The sequence below is a fragment of the Colobus angolensis genome, unplaced genomic scaffold (genome assembly GCF_000951035.1).
Source record: "Colobus angolensis palliatus isolate OR3802 unplaced genomic scaffold, Cang.pa_1.0 Scaffold130, whole genome shotgun sequence".
Taxonomy (NCBI): Eukaryota; Metazoa; Chordata; class Mammalia; order Primates; family Cercopithecidae; genus Colobus; species Colobus angolensis.
The window spans coordinates 2026725-2044747 of NW_012114253.1; the positions used below are offsets into that span (position 1 = coordinate 2026725).

An 18023-nucleotide genomic window follows, 5' to 3' on the forward strand; every position below is an offset into this window, starting at 1 on the left:
CACAGCACTCCAGTCCTCACACAGTGGGGCATCGCGCAGTGGGCTTGAGGGCAGGAAGCGCCTAGGGGATCCTGCCTGAAGTGTCAATTCATTCATTTCACCCAACAAATCAGGTCTCCCCTGGCCAGAGTTGCCATCTCCAAAGACACCGCAGCCAAGCGTGGCTCTCTGTTGCAAAAAGGTGCCTCTCTCCCACTGTGTGGCATGGCTCGACAGGCCACCCTGATCCCATGGCGTGACCTACTTGGAGGTGCCTCCCTAGTGCCTCAGTACAAGTGATGCAGTTTGCTTTACCCAATTACTAAAAGTATGTAAATGAAGGTGTTGTCTGGTGTCTTCACTGACTTCTGTGACCATGTCTGTTCTTTTAGGACTATTTTCGCACAGACTGCCACTTAAATCCAACACGTCAACTCACAGGGTGTCTCCCTGGTCCTGCCACCACCTCTTCTTAGTGAGGGAGCCACTAATGATCTGTAAGTCAATACTAGCATGTACTAAGGAAGCTTCCTAGCCGAAACAAAAGGCCCCCGAGCGACTCTTGAAAAGCGTTGAGAAGGATGGTTCTCCAATTGGCTTTTAAGTGGGATTTAGGGGGTCCTAGGCTGTTACCTTGGAGACAAGAGCCTGTCCTACAAGCACCAGACTTGCTAGTCTCTATGTGCCTATGCAAGCCTGTAGGCCTGGTTACTTGCGGACATTGGGTCCTCTCATCTGCCCTTTTATTTGAGTGGGCATTGTTGTGCCCACGTGGTCTACCTCCAGAGAGGTCTCAGGCTTCCACTGCGACTTCCTTCCCCAGCCCCAGCAGCAGTCGGCCTGGGACTGCCTGAATGGGCAGAAAGGAACACTGAACCATTTGAGATCCACTCCACTTCCCTCATCTCACCCTCTTATTTTATAGATGAGAAAACTGTGGCCCAGACGGGGGGCAGGGACTGGCCTAAAGTTGCATGGCTGGATGGTAGCAAAGTTGGGATTGAACTCAGGTCTCCTGGCTGCCAGTCCAGGGCTCTTTCTAGTAACTGATGTATTGGCTACAGCTCCAAAAGCTCCCCAAACCAGGCCGACATGACCCTACCCATCCCTCTCCTCCCCACCCTTCCCTCCACCCAGCCTCCCCCTCACCCAACTACACATAATTCGGATTATAGCAGAGCATATTGAACTTGAGATTCTCATCCCAGTGCCGCAGAAGCACAAAAAGCTGGCGGGCAGCGGCCTTGAGTGTGCCCTGCGTGCGGCCCTCGGGTACTTCCTGCTGCTCCAGCCATGAGTTGGCCTTGGCGGCCACCAGCTCCCACTCAGTGAAGTAGGAGGCCGAGCTGTGCTCCAGCCATGCCAGCCCCACCACCGTGGCCCACAGCTTCCCAGTGTGCTCCACCACTGCCTTTGGCTCCAGGTCCAGCTTGCCCTTGGTCAGAGGCTCCAGGGAGAAGCTGTCACAGGACAGGTGCCGAGATGGGGAGCTGGTGCACAGCTGGGGACTCAGGGTCTTGGACTCAGACGGGCGGGTAGTGAGGGACACTCGGTGGCAGGTGAAAGGGGATGTCCACTTGAGCTTCTCCATGGGGATGTGCGTGGCCTCACAGAAGGCTTGGTTGAGCAGGAAGGCTCCGGAGGCCCGCTGGAGAGACACCTGTTGGTGGGCCGGGGGGAAGCCCTTCAGTGGGCCTCAAATATTTTAGCCCAGGGAGCTCCAGGCCATGCGAAAGCCTGGATCCATGTTGCCTGTCCCACCCTGCCTGCCTGGGGGATTTTCAGGATACCCAGGTCAATTGAGCATCTCTATCCTTTATCCTGCGGACACTTCAAAGAGGTCATTCTCCAAGCCCAAGTCAACATCTTCACTGCATATTTGCCTCTTGTCCTAGGTGGGTGGGCCCAGCTCGACCACTGGAAATGTCCCCTGCCATGCAGTGAACTCTGGCAGCTCTCCTTCCTCTTTCTCCCTATGTAACCACCAGTTTCCGAGTCCCAACAGGTCTACTTTCTAAATCGTTCTGCAATCCATCACGTGCTTCCTTAAGTTATTCCTGCCTCCTCTTTCCTCCCCTCTCCCCACCCCCAATCCATCTGTCCTACATACACAGGGATCTCTATGAGGCATAGATCACACACTTTTTGGAGGCTCAGTTCAATGACTTCAGTGTCTCATAGACTAAGTCCAAAATACGATCAATAAAGCTCTACACCACCTAACCCTAGTTTGACTCTTACCCTCTCCAACTCCATTCCCCAGCTGTCAAGCTGTGTCTCTCCTCTGGAGGCCTTTGGCCAAACTCTTCATCCTGCAAGTCTTGGCTTAGCCTTGACCTTCTCCAAGAAGTCATGCCTGGTTCTGCTGCCCCCACCTCAAACATGGGCTAGATGTCCTGTACTCCCCAACCAAACGAGACCTCTCCCATTGCCACTCCCAATGGTTAAAATTGCCTGGTTCCTTGTCTGAATCCTATTAGACACTTAGCACCATGAGTGCAGAAACTACGTTTGTCTAGTTCAATGTTGTCTCTCCTGGGTCTAGCACTGGACCTGACTCAATAAACACTTGTTGAGTGAAAACATGCCTAGTGCCCAGGCGCCCTGGATATTTGGAAATTCAGAATATTATGCACTTGGGTATGCAAGGACAGAAGAGGTATGCAGTGATGCTCAAACTGTGGCCCTCCTTCGAGCATCTTCTGTTTCCAAAGTCCTGAGGGGCCCCAGATGTGGCAGGGCCAGTTTCCCTTGCTCCTTAATTCAGAGAAGCCCACTCCAGACCTGGGCCTCTCACCCTGCCGCAGCATGCCGGGGTGTCTGCAGACCCAGTTGCTAAACACGGTCCATGTTCCTGGGATGTTAATTTTACTCACTTGTGAGTCATTTCAAAGCTTATTTTTATGTATTGAAAAACAGATACACATAGATGCGTGGAGTAGAATGCAAAATTCCCACGAATTTTTAAGGCAAAGATAGCAGATTGCAAAGAATTTTCGTGATGCTGGTGCTGGCTTCTAGCAATATCCCTAGGCCTCTGGGCAGGGGAGATCCATGCAAACTCCTTCTGCCCTGCTAACTCCTTGGGTGGGAAGCTCTAGGAAGCTTCAAAACTCAGGGGGATCTGAGCTCTAAGACCAAAGCCTTCTTCTCTTTGAGGAAGTGGAGAGGTGGGCAGAGGGATCACAGGAAGGCCCTGCTGCTGAGTGGAGCCAAGGGAGACTAACACCTGGGGTCAGGGCACTCACCAGCGGTACGTAGTCGAAACTCTGGTTCCCGGAGGTCGACTCCATAGCTTTGATCAGTGGCTTGCTCAGGAAGCCCTTGGCTGCTCGCGTCAGTAGCCTGGACTTGTTGAGATTTAGCCTGTGCAGGTGAAGTCAGGTGGCCCTGGGCATCCCAACCTCCAGTGCCCACCCAGAAGCCCCTGAAAGTCAGGGTCAGAAGGGATGCAACAGATGGTTCCCTCCAACCTCCTTATCTGACAGCTAAGGAAGCAGAAGCCTGGAAAGATGGGGCTTGAAGCAACTGCTCCAAGTCACTCAATGAGTCAGCAGCACCTGCGACTAGGAGGAGGTTAATGTTCTCCTGAGGACCCTCTTTTTTGGTTCTGTTTTGCTTCTAAGACAGGATCTCACTCTGTCACCTAGGCTGGAGTGACACGATCGTAGCTCACTGCAGCCTCAACCTCCTGGGCTCAAGCAATCCTCTCAATCTCAGTCTCCTGGACTATGGGCACGCACCCATGTCTGGCTCATTTTTTAATTTTTTTTGTTGTTGTTGTTGAGATGGAGTCTTGCTCTGTTGCCCAGGCTGGAGTACAGTGGCATGATCTCATTTCACTGCAACCTCTGCCTCCCAGGTTCAAGCAATTCTCCTGCCTCAGCCTCTCGAGCAGTTGGGATTACAGGCATGCGTGACCACACCTGGCTAATTTTTGTATTTTTGGTAGAGACAGGGTTTCACCATGTTGGTCAGGCTAGTCTCAAACTCCTGACCTTATGATCCGCCCATCTCGGCCTCCCAAAGTGTTGGGATTACAGGGGTGAGCACCGCGACTGGCCTATTTTTAAATTTTTTGTAGAGACAGGGTCACACTGTGTTGCCCAGGCTGGTCTCGAAATCCCGGCCTGAAGTGATCCTCCTGCCTCAGCCTCCCAAAGTGCTGGGATTACAGGAGTGAGCTACTACACCTGGATCATGACCCTCTTTTACTATCATATTCTTGTCTAGCCCAGTGGTCAGAAGAGTTTTCTGTCAGCGCTCCCATGTGTACTTGCATTTGGAAAGATATCTTGGAAGTGTGGGAGATAAAGTAAAGTGGGGGATTTGAGGTAGGGTGAGGCCTGGGAGACAGTGATTGCTCTGGGCAGGAGTGCCTTCTTTATGACACCTGCCTAAATGTCAGGCTGAACCTGTCTTTGGCCTTCCAAGTCAGGGAAAACCCCAGGGACCACCCCAGGAAAATGGGTGGCAGGAGAGTGTACCTTTATTGGAAATCCCACCTACCTGGATCCAAAGAGAGTCTCTGAGGCCTTCATGGAAGAAAGAGTATTTGTGGCCAGGCTGCGCAGGGGACCTAGAAAGCCATGAAATGACCTAGTTGAGACCTGAAGATGACCCTGTCCAACTGTTTACTGACCAACTCGGGGGACAGAGGCCCAGAGAGGGGCAGGGGCTTAGCTACGCTCCCAGGGACTGGAGCTAACCATTAGGCTGCGGAGCTCCTTCTGCTCCAGTTGGTGTGAGGTGGGATGAGATTACGTTCGCATGTAAAAAGCTGGCCTCCAAGATTCCTTGGCCGGCAGCCCCTGGGATCTTCTGGAAAGTTACTTGTGGGGGCAGTGACAGCTTCACTCAGCTCTGCTCATTCCCAAATGGGGACACTGAGTTGACCTCCTTGGCACGTTGCTAGAGGACTCTAGGCAGAGCGGAGTGGCAAAATGGTCCCTCAGCAGGGAACTGGGAGGCCTGATCCAAGCCCAGCTCTGTCACCAGTGTGCTCTGTGACCTTGGGCAAGTCACTTCACCTCTTTGCACCTGTTCCTTATCTTTCAATTGGGGATAATCCTATTCCCAGTGCAGAGGGCTGCTTTGAGGACTCCATGAAGCCCTGAGGACTTTGTTGGTGCTAAGACACTCTCCTGACCCCAGGACTAATCCCTGTCACCACCTTGATGGAGAGGCAGGGCCACCTGCCCACTCACCTTCAGAAGCACCGTGCTTCTCGCGGCCGGGGGACATGGCCTCGCTGAAGGGAGCAGTGGGACTTGCCTCCATGTCTAGGACAGAGGAACCAGTGAGGCTGGACTTCTCCCCTCCCTTCCTCGCCTCCCATCCCCCCAGGAGAGTGATGGTCTAATTCATGGTGTCTGCAGGTGGGTTGGCGAGTAAGGCTAGGGTTTCCAACTCTGCTCGCATGGGCCTTCATCTTTCACAGATATAACCGTTGCCCCACCATAAGGTTAGAAAGGCCTAGGTTCAAATCCTGACCCCCGCCACCACCACCACCGACCAGCTGTGGGGACTTGGTAAAATTACTTTATAAATTCTGATTGCAAATTGGGGATAGTATTATCTATCTCCCAGTGTGGTAAAGATAACACACAGATAGTGCCTAGTCCATTGCTAAGTGCTTAGTAAAGCCCTGGACGACAGACCCTGCCTCCAAAAAAAAAAAAAAACCAAAAAACAAAAAACAAACAAAAAACCAAAGGGAAAAAAAAGGAAAAAAGAAGTCAGGAATGTGGGTATGAATCAGAGAACAATTTCAAGGAAGGGATTTGTAACCAGGCATAGTGGCTTATGCTTGTGATCCCAGCATTTTGGGAGGCCGAGGTGGTGAACTATTTGAGGTCAGGAGTTTGCGACCAGCCTGGCCAACATGGTGAAACCCCAACTCTACTAAAAATATAAAATTAGCCAGGCATGGTGGTGGGTGCCTGTAGTCTCAGCTACTCGGGAGGCTGAGGCAGGAGAATCACTTGAACCCAGGAGGTGGAGGTTGCAGTGAGCCGAGATCGCGCCAGTGTACTCCAGCCTGGGAGACAGAGTGAGACTCCATCAATCAATCAATCAATCAATCAATAAAGGATTCGTGATTTTGACAGAAGCCATGGGCCACCCAAAAAAGCTAAGCTTCGGAGAAAGGAAGGTATAGACCAGCAATTTCCTGAAGCCTGGATGCTCAGCTTGGCTCAGGGGTGGAGCTGGTTCTCCTGGGTTTTAGAGGCCAACGGGACCAAAAATTGAAAGAACACTTTGATTCTGAAGAGCTCCTCTGTGCTTCCACCCCCTCACACTGGGTTCTGTTTTTGTTTTTGTTTTAAAACCCATCAGTGTCTGTGAGCACTTTCTAGGACCTGGAATAAAAAATCCTTATGGGCTGGGTGGCTGGGCTAGTGGCTTATGTGCAGGAGGAAGACCTCTGATGTCTTCCTCCTGCACAGCAAAAGGCAGGAGATCCTCACTGTGCATGTGAGGGTACCCAGAAAGGGGTTAGGACGAGTGCAGCAGTTAGGCTGTCTTTAGAAAGACAGAAAGACACACATCCATGCAGGACACAGAGGGTTAAAGCCATCCTGGGAACTAGTGCAAGGTCACAAAAAGGTCAAAACCTGGCTCTTCAAGGAGCCAAGCTTCAGGCACAGTGAAACCAGGTGAAGGCTCAAAGGAGGCTGTTGGGAATCCTGAAAGAAACAGATGGTGGGACCCAAACAGATGGGACTGCCTCTTCGCTCTTTGCTTTTTCCCTTGTTTATTAGGTTTCCTGGCAGTTGGTGCCTGGGAGGACTCAGAGGCTGGAGGCAGGGAACAGCACCAGGGTCAGCAGAGCTCAGAAGGGGAGGTGGTGCCGCTCCCTGGTAAAAAGAGAGCTGTGTCAGTGGTGGTGTGCTCAGGCCATACCGAGCCTCTCTGTACCTCTTAGGCCTCAGAGAGCCTGGGATGCCTGGCTTTGCCTTGGGCCTGCCTAAGCCCACAGTGCAGACTCAGAGAGAGGTCCTAGGGCCTCAGACATGAGAACACAGTAACCTCAGGGGCCCAGGCTTCCGAAAGTGCCCAAGGTGGCTCTTACTTAGGGCCTGAAATTTACCATCTCCTGCTGCCGAGTCTTCTCCAAGCATGGTCTGCGGCCGTCCGAAGCCAGAAGAGGTGCCCCTCCACTGCTGGGCCAGAGCTCGAGAACTGAGCATACGCAGGGCAGCTCCTTCACGGAAGACAAGGGGAAGCGGGTGGTTGAGTGCAAATGTGCCAATCCTTTGCCTCTCCCCCAGGGCTGGCAGGAATGATTCTGGCTTCAATCTTTCAATTATCCAAAGGCAGGAAGGCGAAGTACAAGGTAAGACCATAAGCTTTAGAGTCAGAAAGACCCGGGTTTGAGGCCCAGCCCCATCTCTTTCCAGTTGGATGGGTGCAGACCCCACTAAGCCATGGTCTCCTTATCTGGAAAACAGGGATAATATCTAGCTTGCTGGCTAGATACTATTGCTGAGAGAATGTTCAAGAAGCCACAATGCTTTCCAGGAAGTTAAAAGGCCAGTTTTCTCAGGAACACTCTGTTCTTCTCTCTGTTTACTGTCTCAGAGATCCATGTCCCAAGTACTCCTCCCACAGCGCAGGCCCCTGAAATCCCAGGGCGTTACTAAGAGGGGGTGGATGGAAAAGAGATGAAGTTACAGCACCCTGGGCTGGGGAGGGTGGTTCATGTCTGTAATGTTAGCACTTCAGGAGGCTGAGATGGGAGGATCACTTGAGCTCAGGACTTCGAGACTAGCCTGGGTAACATAGCGAGACCCTATCTCTACAAAACAAAACAAAACAAAAAAATTAGCTGAATGTGGTAGTGCCTGCCTGTAGTCCCAGCTACTTGGAAGGCTGAGGTGGGAGGATCACTTGAGCCCAAAAGTTAGAGATTGCAGTGAGCTGTGATTGTGCCACTGCACTCTAACCTGAGCAACAGAGCAAGACTCTCTCAAAGAAAAAAAAGAAGAAGAAGAAGAAGAAAGACATTACAGCATCCTGAAGTATGCTTTAGGGAACCCCACTCTCCGAGAACACTAGTCTGTAAGTTTTTCCTTAAAAATTGGAGTTGTGTTGGGAAACAAGTTTTGGAGAAGCTGCATTCCATAGCCCATCTCTGAGCCTCTTGATGTATATTAACATACTAAAGGCTCTGAGAAGTTCTGCAGTAAAGAAAGCGTTTGAACTTTAGCTAATCCAGCGGTTCTTAAATGTATTTCCTAATCTGGTATTTTCTATTTTTATGCTGGATGGCTATTCATAGGACATGAAATTACCTAGGTCTAGTTTCTTGAAACACACTTGGGGAAGTGCTGATCCAGATCTTAGGGGGCTTTGGGACTTTGGTTAAGATATGGGCCAGGTCCATAACTTCCCAGGCTGTGGCTACAGATGCTAGCAGGTTGGTCAGAGATGGGTGGGAGGGATGGTCATCCTCGCAACATGAATAAGGCAACAGCCTGATTGAATGGCCACTCCACTGCCTGAAATGACAGCAGTTGAGGAGGGTTGATCATTTTGATACCACAGATAAGAAAAGGGGGACAGGTGGAATTAGGAAGGGCATATTTTATTTCCAAACACAATTTTTTCTGGAAGTCTGCTAATACAAAGCAGGGGAGGGGTGACCATAAAGGACAGGAAAATGTAATTTGAAACAAAAAAAGCACCAATAGTTCATAAACATGAAAAGCATCTCACAATTAAAAAAATGACAAAAGAGAGATTCTCTTCTCACCTATCAGACTGGCAGAGTTTAGAAAGATAAACAATATTCAGTGTTGGAGAGGATGGACATTTGAATAACCTGTGGGACGGTAAGGGGGCAGTTTGGTAACATACATCACAGTTTTAAACAGGCATCCCCTTGACATTGCAGTCCTACTTCTAAGAATTAATTAACAATGAGGCAATAACCAGACAGATGCACAAAGATGTTCTTTGCAGTATAATTTACAATAACCAAATGGGGAATAAATGAAAGGTCTAAACAGGTTTTAAAAGGTTGCAATAAATTTTCAGAGGCAGTAGAAAGGAGTGGAAGAAAATGCATAATCCAGAGCCAGTACAATAAATGTAAAGCCTGGCTCCAGCCCATCATGGCTGTGTGACCTCAGGAAAGTAACTTAGCTCCTTCTGCCTCTGTTTTCCATCTATAAAATGGGGATAATAATAGTGTCTACTTTGTGGAACTGTTTTGAGGATTAAAGGATTGAAAATATATACAAAGTGCTTTGGAACACTAATTGGCTATTCTGAGGATGACATCTACCTGCAGGGGAATATGCTATTAAAATGATATAGATTCATTTCATGGAGTGACACTTTCCACGCCCATATTTTGTAAAATATATAGCACATATTAGGATAATCCAATTCATGTAAAATGATCTGTCTTTTGATTTCTCTACATGTTGATATCCACAGAGAGAAGTCTGGAAGGATGGTCACACCAAGCAGGTGACTAATATACACTCCTGGATGACTGTTGGTCTCAGTTATTTTTTATATTTTATATCTTTCTATAGTTTAGAATTTTCTATAATGAGCACATATTGTCCCATTTGAAGAAACACAATAAAATCATTTTCATTTGGTGGAGAAAAAGGACTAGGGTGATTTCACAGCCTCTGCAGAGCAGTGGGATGAGGCCCCAGGGGCTCCCACCCCCCTGGTAGCCAAATCATCCACTGGGGGCCTTTCTGCTTCTAGGCCCTGTCTCACACCCCTCACTGCTGGTCTGTGGTCCTTTGTATCTCAGCTCCCTTCCCCAGTCCACAGGGGCTGCTTGGCCCCCAGGAGGGCCCCCGCCACTTGCCTGCCTTACCACAGTTGGGGTACTCCACCACGGTGGGCAGGTACCGGCTCTTGCTCACGTCCACAGGCACGAAGGCTGTGTATTTGCTAATGACATTGCAGGCCTTGCTGGTGTGCAAGGCGCTTGCCTGGTAGCGGCGGTTGGACCCTGTGGAGGGAGAAACTGGGGTCACTGTTCAGACTCAGAAAGTCTTCCCTCACACTTCCCTCACATACCTTTAGCTGGAAACTAAAGGGGGGGCTCTACCAGTGGTCCCCATCTTTGGGATTAAATAAGCCTTTAAAATCAAGGACTTGCCAACTTGCTAACTAAGGACATTTTTTAAAAAAAACACCATCATTTCACGTCATCATTTCATAAAATAAAGGATATTTTAATGTAAAAATGTAAGACATTGTCTCAGAATAAAAGACAGCTACTTCCTTTAAATAACTGTAGTTTTATTTTTAAAAACACCCAACCCGCTATGTTGTCTGCATTTTGTACTTTAATTTTGCAGATGTCTAATGGGAACGTTGCCGTAAAACTTAACAGGTCCCCTGGCTGGTGGGTGGGGACCACTGATCTGACCCATTTAACTGCTGAGGACATTGCAAATCAGAGGAGAGTGGTGAGTTTCAGGTCACACAGCAAGTTAGGAATGGATCTGAGATCAGGATGGCCTGACCCCAAAGCCCAGTCGTTTTCCTTTGAAGAGGTGAGCAGTCTCCGTGACTTGCAGCCTCCAGAAGGCTGTGTGAGGAGCCAAAGAGAGGAAGGGTAGAGAAGTGCTTCTCCGTAAACTGTAAGGTGAGGAACTCATGGGAAGAAAAAAAGTAACATGTACAATACAAAAATACAAGTAAAATATAAACAAAATAATATTATTATAGAAATAAAGCATAAACTCATAACAAAGAAATGATATAACCATTCTCTATTTATATTTCTATTCTCCAAGTGTGTTCCATCAAGATCCCACCAGTCCCTTTCTCAGTAAAGTCTGCCCCAATTCCTGGACTAAATTAGCTCCCCCACCGTCCCTGTTATACAATCTCTTGGATCCCTGTCTTTTTTCTTAATAGCACTTAGGACAAATGCACTCAATTAATTATTTGTGTAATGATGTGATTAATGCTGGCTTCCCTGCTAGTTTGTCAAGCACTCATGGATAAGGAAGGGATGGAGATTGCTTTTTCACTGGGCTGTTCAACTGCGTTTACCCGGCCCAATGGGAGCCTGGCCCCCAGCCGATGCACAGTAAATAAAGGCATGATGAATGAGTGCGTGGAGCCCCCGGACTGGACTGCGGGACTTGGAGGAAGTTGTGAGCTGTCGCCATCGTTCTGTCTCTGGAGCCCTACTGGGGCTGCTGCAGGGGATCACTGGGAAATGGGGCGCCCATAGGAGAGAGGAATGAGGCGGGGAGAGAAGAGGACGGATCACTGGATGGGGTGGAAGAACCCAGTCCTGGGGGAGAAGGCAACTTACTCGGAGGCAGGGGGAAGAGGGTGGATCTTGGAGGGAATGGAATGGGGCCCTGGGCTGTGCGTGTGTGGGTGGGTGAGCGGGTATGAGGGGACGGGCGATTGGGAGTGAGGGGAGGCACCTGCAGGCTGCGGTGTGAGGTGGAGTGGGGGAACAGTGAGCCGTGGCGGGGCTGTGGGCAGATGAAGGGGGTTGAAGCCAGAGATGAAGGGCTGATCCTGGAGCGGGGGTAGGGAATGAGCCCAGGCACTGAGCAGAATGGGGAGGCGGCGGAGCCTGGAGGCCGGAGCCTGGGTGGGCGGGCAGTGGGCGGGGCTGTGAGGAGGGGGCGGGTCCTGGAGGCCGACGGGAGAGAGCAGGGCGGGTCCTGGGGGAAGTGGACAGGCACAGGGTGGGGGCCGGGTCAGGGAAGGAGGTGTGCTGACTGTGGGGGTGGGGACTGGCTATGGCGGGGAGTAGCGGCGTGGGCGGGCCATGGGGGGTTGTGCGGGGCACTAGGCACGGCTGTAATGAGGGGATGGGGCGAGAGTGGGGCATGGAGCGGGGAAGGAGGTGGGCGGGTCATAGGGAGAGTGGGCGGGGAACTGGGCGGGGCTGTGAGGAGGGGGTGGGGCAGGACCCGGGAAGGAGGTGGGCGGACCACGCGGGGCTGGATCACCGGGGGCAGGTGGGAAAGGGGGCGCGGGTGTGGAGGGGGGCGGTCCTCCGGAGGCCGTCCGCCGGAGGGGCGCAGGTCCGCGGCGCTCACCCTGCTCGATCTCGCCCCCGCGCTCCGCCAGCTGCTCGAAGTCGCGGATGATGGCGCGGGCCGCCAGGTGGTGGAAGGTCTCGCTCCATAGGTCGGCATCCCGCGCGCCGCGCCGCTCCGGTCCTGGGGGCTGCAGCTCGAAGCTCACCTCCCACTGCAGGCGTTGGCTGTCGCGCAGGCCTTTGACCAGGGCCTTGCCCAGCACCCGGCCAGGGGTGGCGGGCCTGCTGGGACTGGCTCGCTCCTGGGACTCGGCTGGGGCCTCCCAGTCCGAGGATGCCTCTGTCTCGAAGGCAGGGGAGTGGTGGGACGGCTCTGCGGGCAAAGGGACAAGTGGGCCAAGCGCTGACATGGGGGACAGACGGCTAACTCCCAGGGGGCAACGTCCCTCCCCAGGGAGCAGACACTTCTAAGCAAGTACAACTCCCTCCATCTCCCCAGGGAACAGACAACTCCAACTGCTTTCCTAGGACAGCTGCGGGGGCATGGGCTTGTCCCCAAGGGAGGACAGATCCGCCTCCCAGGAAGCTAGTGCCTAAGGGGGCCAGATAGGATGGGGTGGGACAGGGGCACAGAGAATGGAGCTGCAGCCTCACAGGTCACCCAAGAACCAGGGTGACTGGGAAGCGTGGGATTGGTGAGGTCCTCAGAAAAAGGTGAGCCGCAGCAGACCCCAAGGGGACAGACCCAGGCATCTGCCCTCTGGGCCTGTCATCTGAAGTTGAACCACAGTCAAGGATTCCTCCCTGTCCCCAGTCAGGTCCTGGATCCTGTGGTCACTTACCTAGATCTCCGGGACTTTGGCTGTCAGAAGTCCGCTCTCTCACGGGGCTCCAGGCCTGGGTCTCCTGGCCCCAGGGCAGGAAGGGCTGGCAGCCTTGGGGCAGCAGAGAGGGCCTTCGGGCCCCTGGGCCACGGAGTTTGGGGCCCTGGTCCAGGTCCTGACCACTGTTCAGCAAGGGCTAGGGATGGAAGAGAAGAAAGAGAAAGAGGAGGAGGAGGAGGAGGAAGAGGAGGAGGAGGAGGCGGAGGAGGAGGAGGAAGAGCTCCTGGTGGCTGGACTCTCCTTCCTTCTGCTCCCCACCCCCACCCCACCAGCTCTTTCCTGGGGCACAGCAGCTCCTCCTGGGCATTGCCCCTCCAGTACTCAGGGATGCATGACCCAGTCTCCATTATCCATGAGAAACATCAACAATAATAATCCGAAACCATGGAGAAACTCCAAACCATGGAAAGCCATGGAAAATAATACACCATGGATAATTCTAAACCCACTTTTTTTTTTTTTTTTGCCACGAAGTTTAAACTTTTTTGTGTGTATGGCTAAAATTATCAACCTTTTTTCCTTATGTCTTCCCATATGTCATACTTAAAAGGTCTTTCTCACTCAAAAAATATTCTAGAATTTTTGGGATTTCATTTTTGTTTGTTTGTGTGTTTAAATCTTTGATTTACATGAAATTTATTTTGGAGTAAGGAGAAAGGAATCAGATTTTTCTTGATTTTCCAAATGGTAAGAATCTCACAATTTATTGCATGCAGTTTTTCCATTTGAATCCCTGCAGCTTAATCCGTTTCCCACCTCTATCGCAACAAAGCTTTCATGCACATTTGGTTTTATTTATGGACTTTCTGTTCTGTTTTGTTGATTTAATCTATCTATTCTTGTGCTGGTACAAACAGACATCAAAAGGCAAGGGATAAATGGAGGAATACATTTGCAATAGTCTTGACAAAGATCATTTTCAAGAAGCTTTTATAAATCACTGGGGGTAAAATACAAACTTAATAGAATAATGTGTTAAAGGCATTTGCAGGCCATTTATAACAAAAGTTTATAATTTTTTTCCATCTTGCAGTTTGGCAAATATTCAAATGTTTGATGGCACCCCTGCGGTCAATGGAAAGACAGGGTCTCTCATGGACTGTCAGTGCTGATGTAAATGGGTGCACAGTTGTGGGAGAACAATCTAGCAATGTGCTATCAATTAAAATGCATAAGCCCCTTTGATCTGGCAATTCCTCTTTCAGGAACTCAATCTTGTGGAAATACACCAGAGTACAAATATCGATGTGCGAGTACTGTATATTTGTTGCAGTATTGCTTGTAAATATAAAAATCTGGAAACTACCAAAATCAGTCGGGGTTGGCGTCAGTCGGGGTTGGCAAATAAGTTCTGGTATATTCCATGCAATGGAATGCCACACAACATTGAAAATAAAGAAGTAGCTTTCTTCATGCCAAAGTGAAAAGATGTCCAAGACAAAACTTACTTTAAAAAAGTAAATTGTGATTGTCCTGTATCCTCACTGTGGCGATGATTACGTGACCATATACGTTTGTCAAATCTCATAGAACTGTTCACCAAAAAGGGTAATTAAATTCACTTTTAAATAAATACAGTGCACTGTTATTTATTTAAAAAGTGAATTGAAGAGACATTAGAAAAGTAAGTTGGAGAGCAGTTTGCACATGTGATTATTAAAATACATGCATGTACTGTGTATGTATGTGTTTGTGTGTGTAGTATTAATATTTCTAGAAGGAAACACTCAAAACCAAGTGGGTCTGGGAATAGGGCAGGGGGCCTTTTATTTGTACTTTATACCTGACTGAATTGTTTGAGGGTTTTTATTGCAAACATTGAGTATGTATTACTTTTGTAATTGAGGGTTTTTATTGCAAACACTGTATTACTTTTGTAATTGAAGAATATGAAATTAATTAGAAATGGATTTCAAGCCTCTGGGACCATATACATCCCCTGGTAGGGGGGAGGGGATGAGGACGAAAAGGCACTTATCAGGTGTAACACTTTTTTGGGCTAACAGTTAGCCATGGGGGGTTTTCCATCCCTATCAAGTATTTATTAGGAGGGGGACTGTGCCTCCCCATTAAATAGGGGCTGCCTTTCTGTCTTTCTAAGCCAGAGGTCCTAGGAATGGTACAAGGATGTGGGAGAAGGAGGGGACTGGTAACTCCCTGGAAGACCCCAGCCAGGGCTGCTAAGTCCCAGGGGATCCCTACCCTCCACTCCTTGCCCAATCAAACACTAGGATTTCCCCAGCCATCAACACCACACTGGGTCACAGAGAGCAACTGAAGCTGGTAAGATTTCCATGGCAACAGATGAGTCTAAGATCCAGCCCTACATCCATCTAGAGGGTGCATGGAGTGTGTGTGTGTGCGCGCGCGCACATATAAGTGTGTTGTATGTGCATGCATAAGGGAGAATCGGGTTGGGGAAGAAGCCAGGCAGGAGGGAGTGAGAGAGATGAGCTGAGATAGGTCTGAAGAGCTAGGGAGCGTGCAGGAAAGAAGTAAAGGGGAACCAGCCTGTTCAGAGCTCTCACCAAATAAAGCTGCCAGCAGAGGATGCCTGCTGTGTGCCAGGTGCTGGACTGGGCACTGCATCTTTTATCAGCCAATGCCTGGAAGAGTCCTCCACTTAGAGTTGGCTCTCAGTAAATGTCTTTTGATGGATGGCAGCTCAATCATGTGCCTAAGCTATTCTAAGCTATTCTCCCCATTTTGTAGATGAGGCAGCTGGGGCTCAGAGAGTTGAGTGACATGTTTGAGGAGCAGAGTCAGACAGACTACAAGGCCAGTTGCCTTCTGATTGCATCAAGTGGTCCCTCAATAAGCACGGAGAAGGGCCTCCAGGGATAAGATGGCAGTGTCCCTACCCTTAGAGAGTGGGCTTATGTGTAAGGGGAGGTAGGGAGGGATGGGGATGGTGGTTGGAAGTGGGAGGGGGCATATAGGGAAAGTGAAAAGGCTGCTTTTATGGAACCACAGCCTTACAAGGATAAATCTACATAAAGCCCATTCTTTGTTTGTTTGTTTTTTGTTTTGTTTGAGATGGGATCTCTCTCTGTCTCCCAGGCTGGAGTGCAATGGCATCATCCCAGCTCACTGCAACCTCTGCCTCCTGGGCTCAAGTGATCCTCCTCCCTCAGCCTCCCGAGTAGCTGGAATTATAGGCATGTGCCACCATGCCTGGCTAATATTTGTATTTTTTGTAGAGACAGGATTTTGCCATGTTGCCCAGGCTGGTCTGTAACTCCTGGGCTCAAGCGATCTGCCTGCCTTGGCCCACTAAAGTGCTGAGGTTACAGGCATGAGGCACTGCGCCCGGCCAAGCCCATTCTTAATAAATGGATTAAACCACAATTTGGTTTAGGACAATGGTGCTCAACCAGGTGATTTAGCTCCCCAGGGAACATTTGGCAGTGTCCGCACACATTTTTGGATGTCACAATTGGGGATGGTGCTGTTCCTGGCCTCTAATGAGCAGAGGCCAAGGGATGCTGCCAAACATTCTACAGTGCACAGAATTGCCCCCAGAATTGCCACAGAATTGCCACAAAAGTGCACAGGTGGCCCACACCTGTAATCCCAGAACTTTGGGAGGCCGAGGCAGGTGGATCACCTGAGGCCAGGAGTTCGAGATCAGCCTGGCCAACATGGTGAAACCCCGTCTCTACTAAAAATACAAAAATTAGCTGGGCACGGCAGTACGTGCCTGTAATCTCAGTTACTCAGGAGGCTGAGGCAGGAGAATCGCTTGAACCCTGGAGGCAGATGTTGCAGTGAGCCGAGATTGTGCCATTGCACTCCAGCCTGGGCAACAAGAGCGAAACTCCATTTCACAAAAGAAAAAAAAAAATTGCCAGGTGTGGTGGCACATGCCTGTAATCCCAGCTACTTGGGAGGCTGAGGCATGAGAATTGCTTGAATCCAGGAGGTGGAAGTTGCAATGAGTAGACATGGCACTACTGCACTCCAGCCTGGGCAACAGAGTGCGACTCTGTCTCAACAGACAAACAATCAAACAAATAAACAAAAAATCCTCTCTGCCCTGGGTAAATGTATATGCCCTGGAATTTGTAGAAGGTGCAGTCTAATAGAGGGGGAATAAAAGGCTTTGAAGGCAGGGGGTCCTTCAAAGGTCAGACAGGTTGTAATCCTCTGACTGACTGTGTGACCCTGGATAGATGCCCTACCTCTCTGGCTCTCAATATCCACATCTGTACTGGGCCAAGGTGGGCCCCTAAACTCTCTCCTTCCCTAGAGGTGCTATAAAGTCAAATGAAAGACAACATGCAAATGTTCCTTGCCAACTGGGCAGTGTGTGTGTGCAGGGAATGAGTGAGCTTATTGACTGGTAGGTGTCCTGATTTGAAATGTGTGCTCGGAGGTAAGGCAGATAAAGGCCTAGGAAAGTAAAGAGGGAGGGACTCACTTGACAGTGTAAGTTGTGGATGGCCCTGTCCCATGGTTGAAGCAGGGGACACAGCTCTCCCCTGCCTGTCGCCTTCCCCAGCTCCTCCCTAACCTGTCCTGCTTGGGTACCTGCAAATCAATCTGCCACCACTGGACATCCAGGCTGGTCTGGTTGGTGAGGTCCTGCAGCCTGGCTTTCCGCAGTGGGTATCTCTTGGCAGCTGGCATGGGGTCACTCGCCATGGTAGCCCTTGGGTAGGGCTTGTGATTGGTGATCTGGTTGGTGCTATATGCCCTCCGTCGCTGGGAGACGTTCGGATCTGGACAGGGATAGTGATGGGGAACCATCAGAGTGGGACGGCAGGGAAAGAGTGGGGCTTGCGTCCCCTTTTCCTGTTTGGAAGCATCTCACGTTCTCCACCTCTTGCTTACTGAAATATGTGCAGGTGCCTCCCCTGGCATCCAGAGCCTCTCCGGATCTGGCCCTAGTCTAGCTTCCCAGCTGCTCTCCCTGCTGCTTCTTTTAAAAGGTACAAAGTGGCTGGGTGTGGTGGCTCACACCTGTAATCCCAGCTCTGTGGGAAGCCGAGGTGGGCAGATCACCTGAGGCCAGGAGTTCCAGACCAGCCTGGGCAACATGGCAAAAGCCTGTCTCTACAAAAAATACAAAAATTAGCCAGGTGTGATGGTGTGTGCCTGTAGTCTCAGCTATTCGGGAGGCTGAGGCATGAGAACTGCTTGAATCCAGAAGGTGGAGGTTGTAG

At 50.3% G+C, this 18023-nt stretch overlaps 1 protein-coding gene across 2 annotated transcripts in view; it reads right to left on the reverse strand.

The window, feature by feature from the left end:
• Positions 1-517: 517 nt before the first annotated feature.
• The window catches only part of VWA5B1 (von Willebrand factor A domain containing 5B1), a 63173-nt gene continuing 45667 nt past the window's right edge, over positions 518-18023 (reverse strand). The window contains exons 14-22 of one of the 2 annotated variants that reach the window (XM_011933991.1): positions 17389-17579; positions 12817-12994; positions 12033-12347; positions 9827-9964; positions 7073-7186; positions 5187-5261; positions 4489-4558; positions 3228-3345; positions 518-1639 (exon numbers count right to left, since the gene is read on the reverse strand). In XM_011933991.1, coding sequence (XP_011789381.1) covers positions 1133-1639; positions 3228-3345; positions 4489-4558; positions 5187-5261; positions 7073-7186; positions 9827-9964; positions 12033-12347; positions 12817-12994; positions 17389-17579 — 1706 coding nt within the window. In that variant the 3' untranslated portion in view covers positions 518-1132. The remainder of the gene's footprint in view (positions 1640-3227; positions 3346-4488; positions 4559-5186; positions 5262-7072; positions 7187-9826; positions 9965-12032; positions 12348-12816; positions 12995-17388; positions 17580-18023) is intronic. The other variant, XM_011933992.1, reaches the window with a different exon arrangement.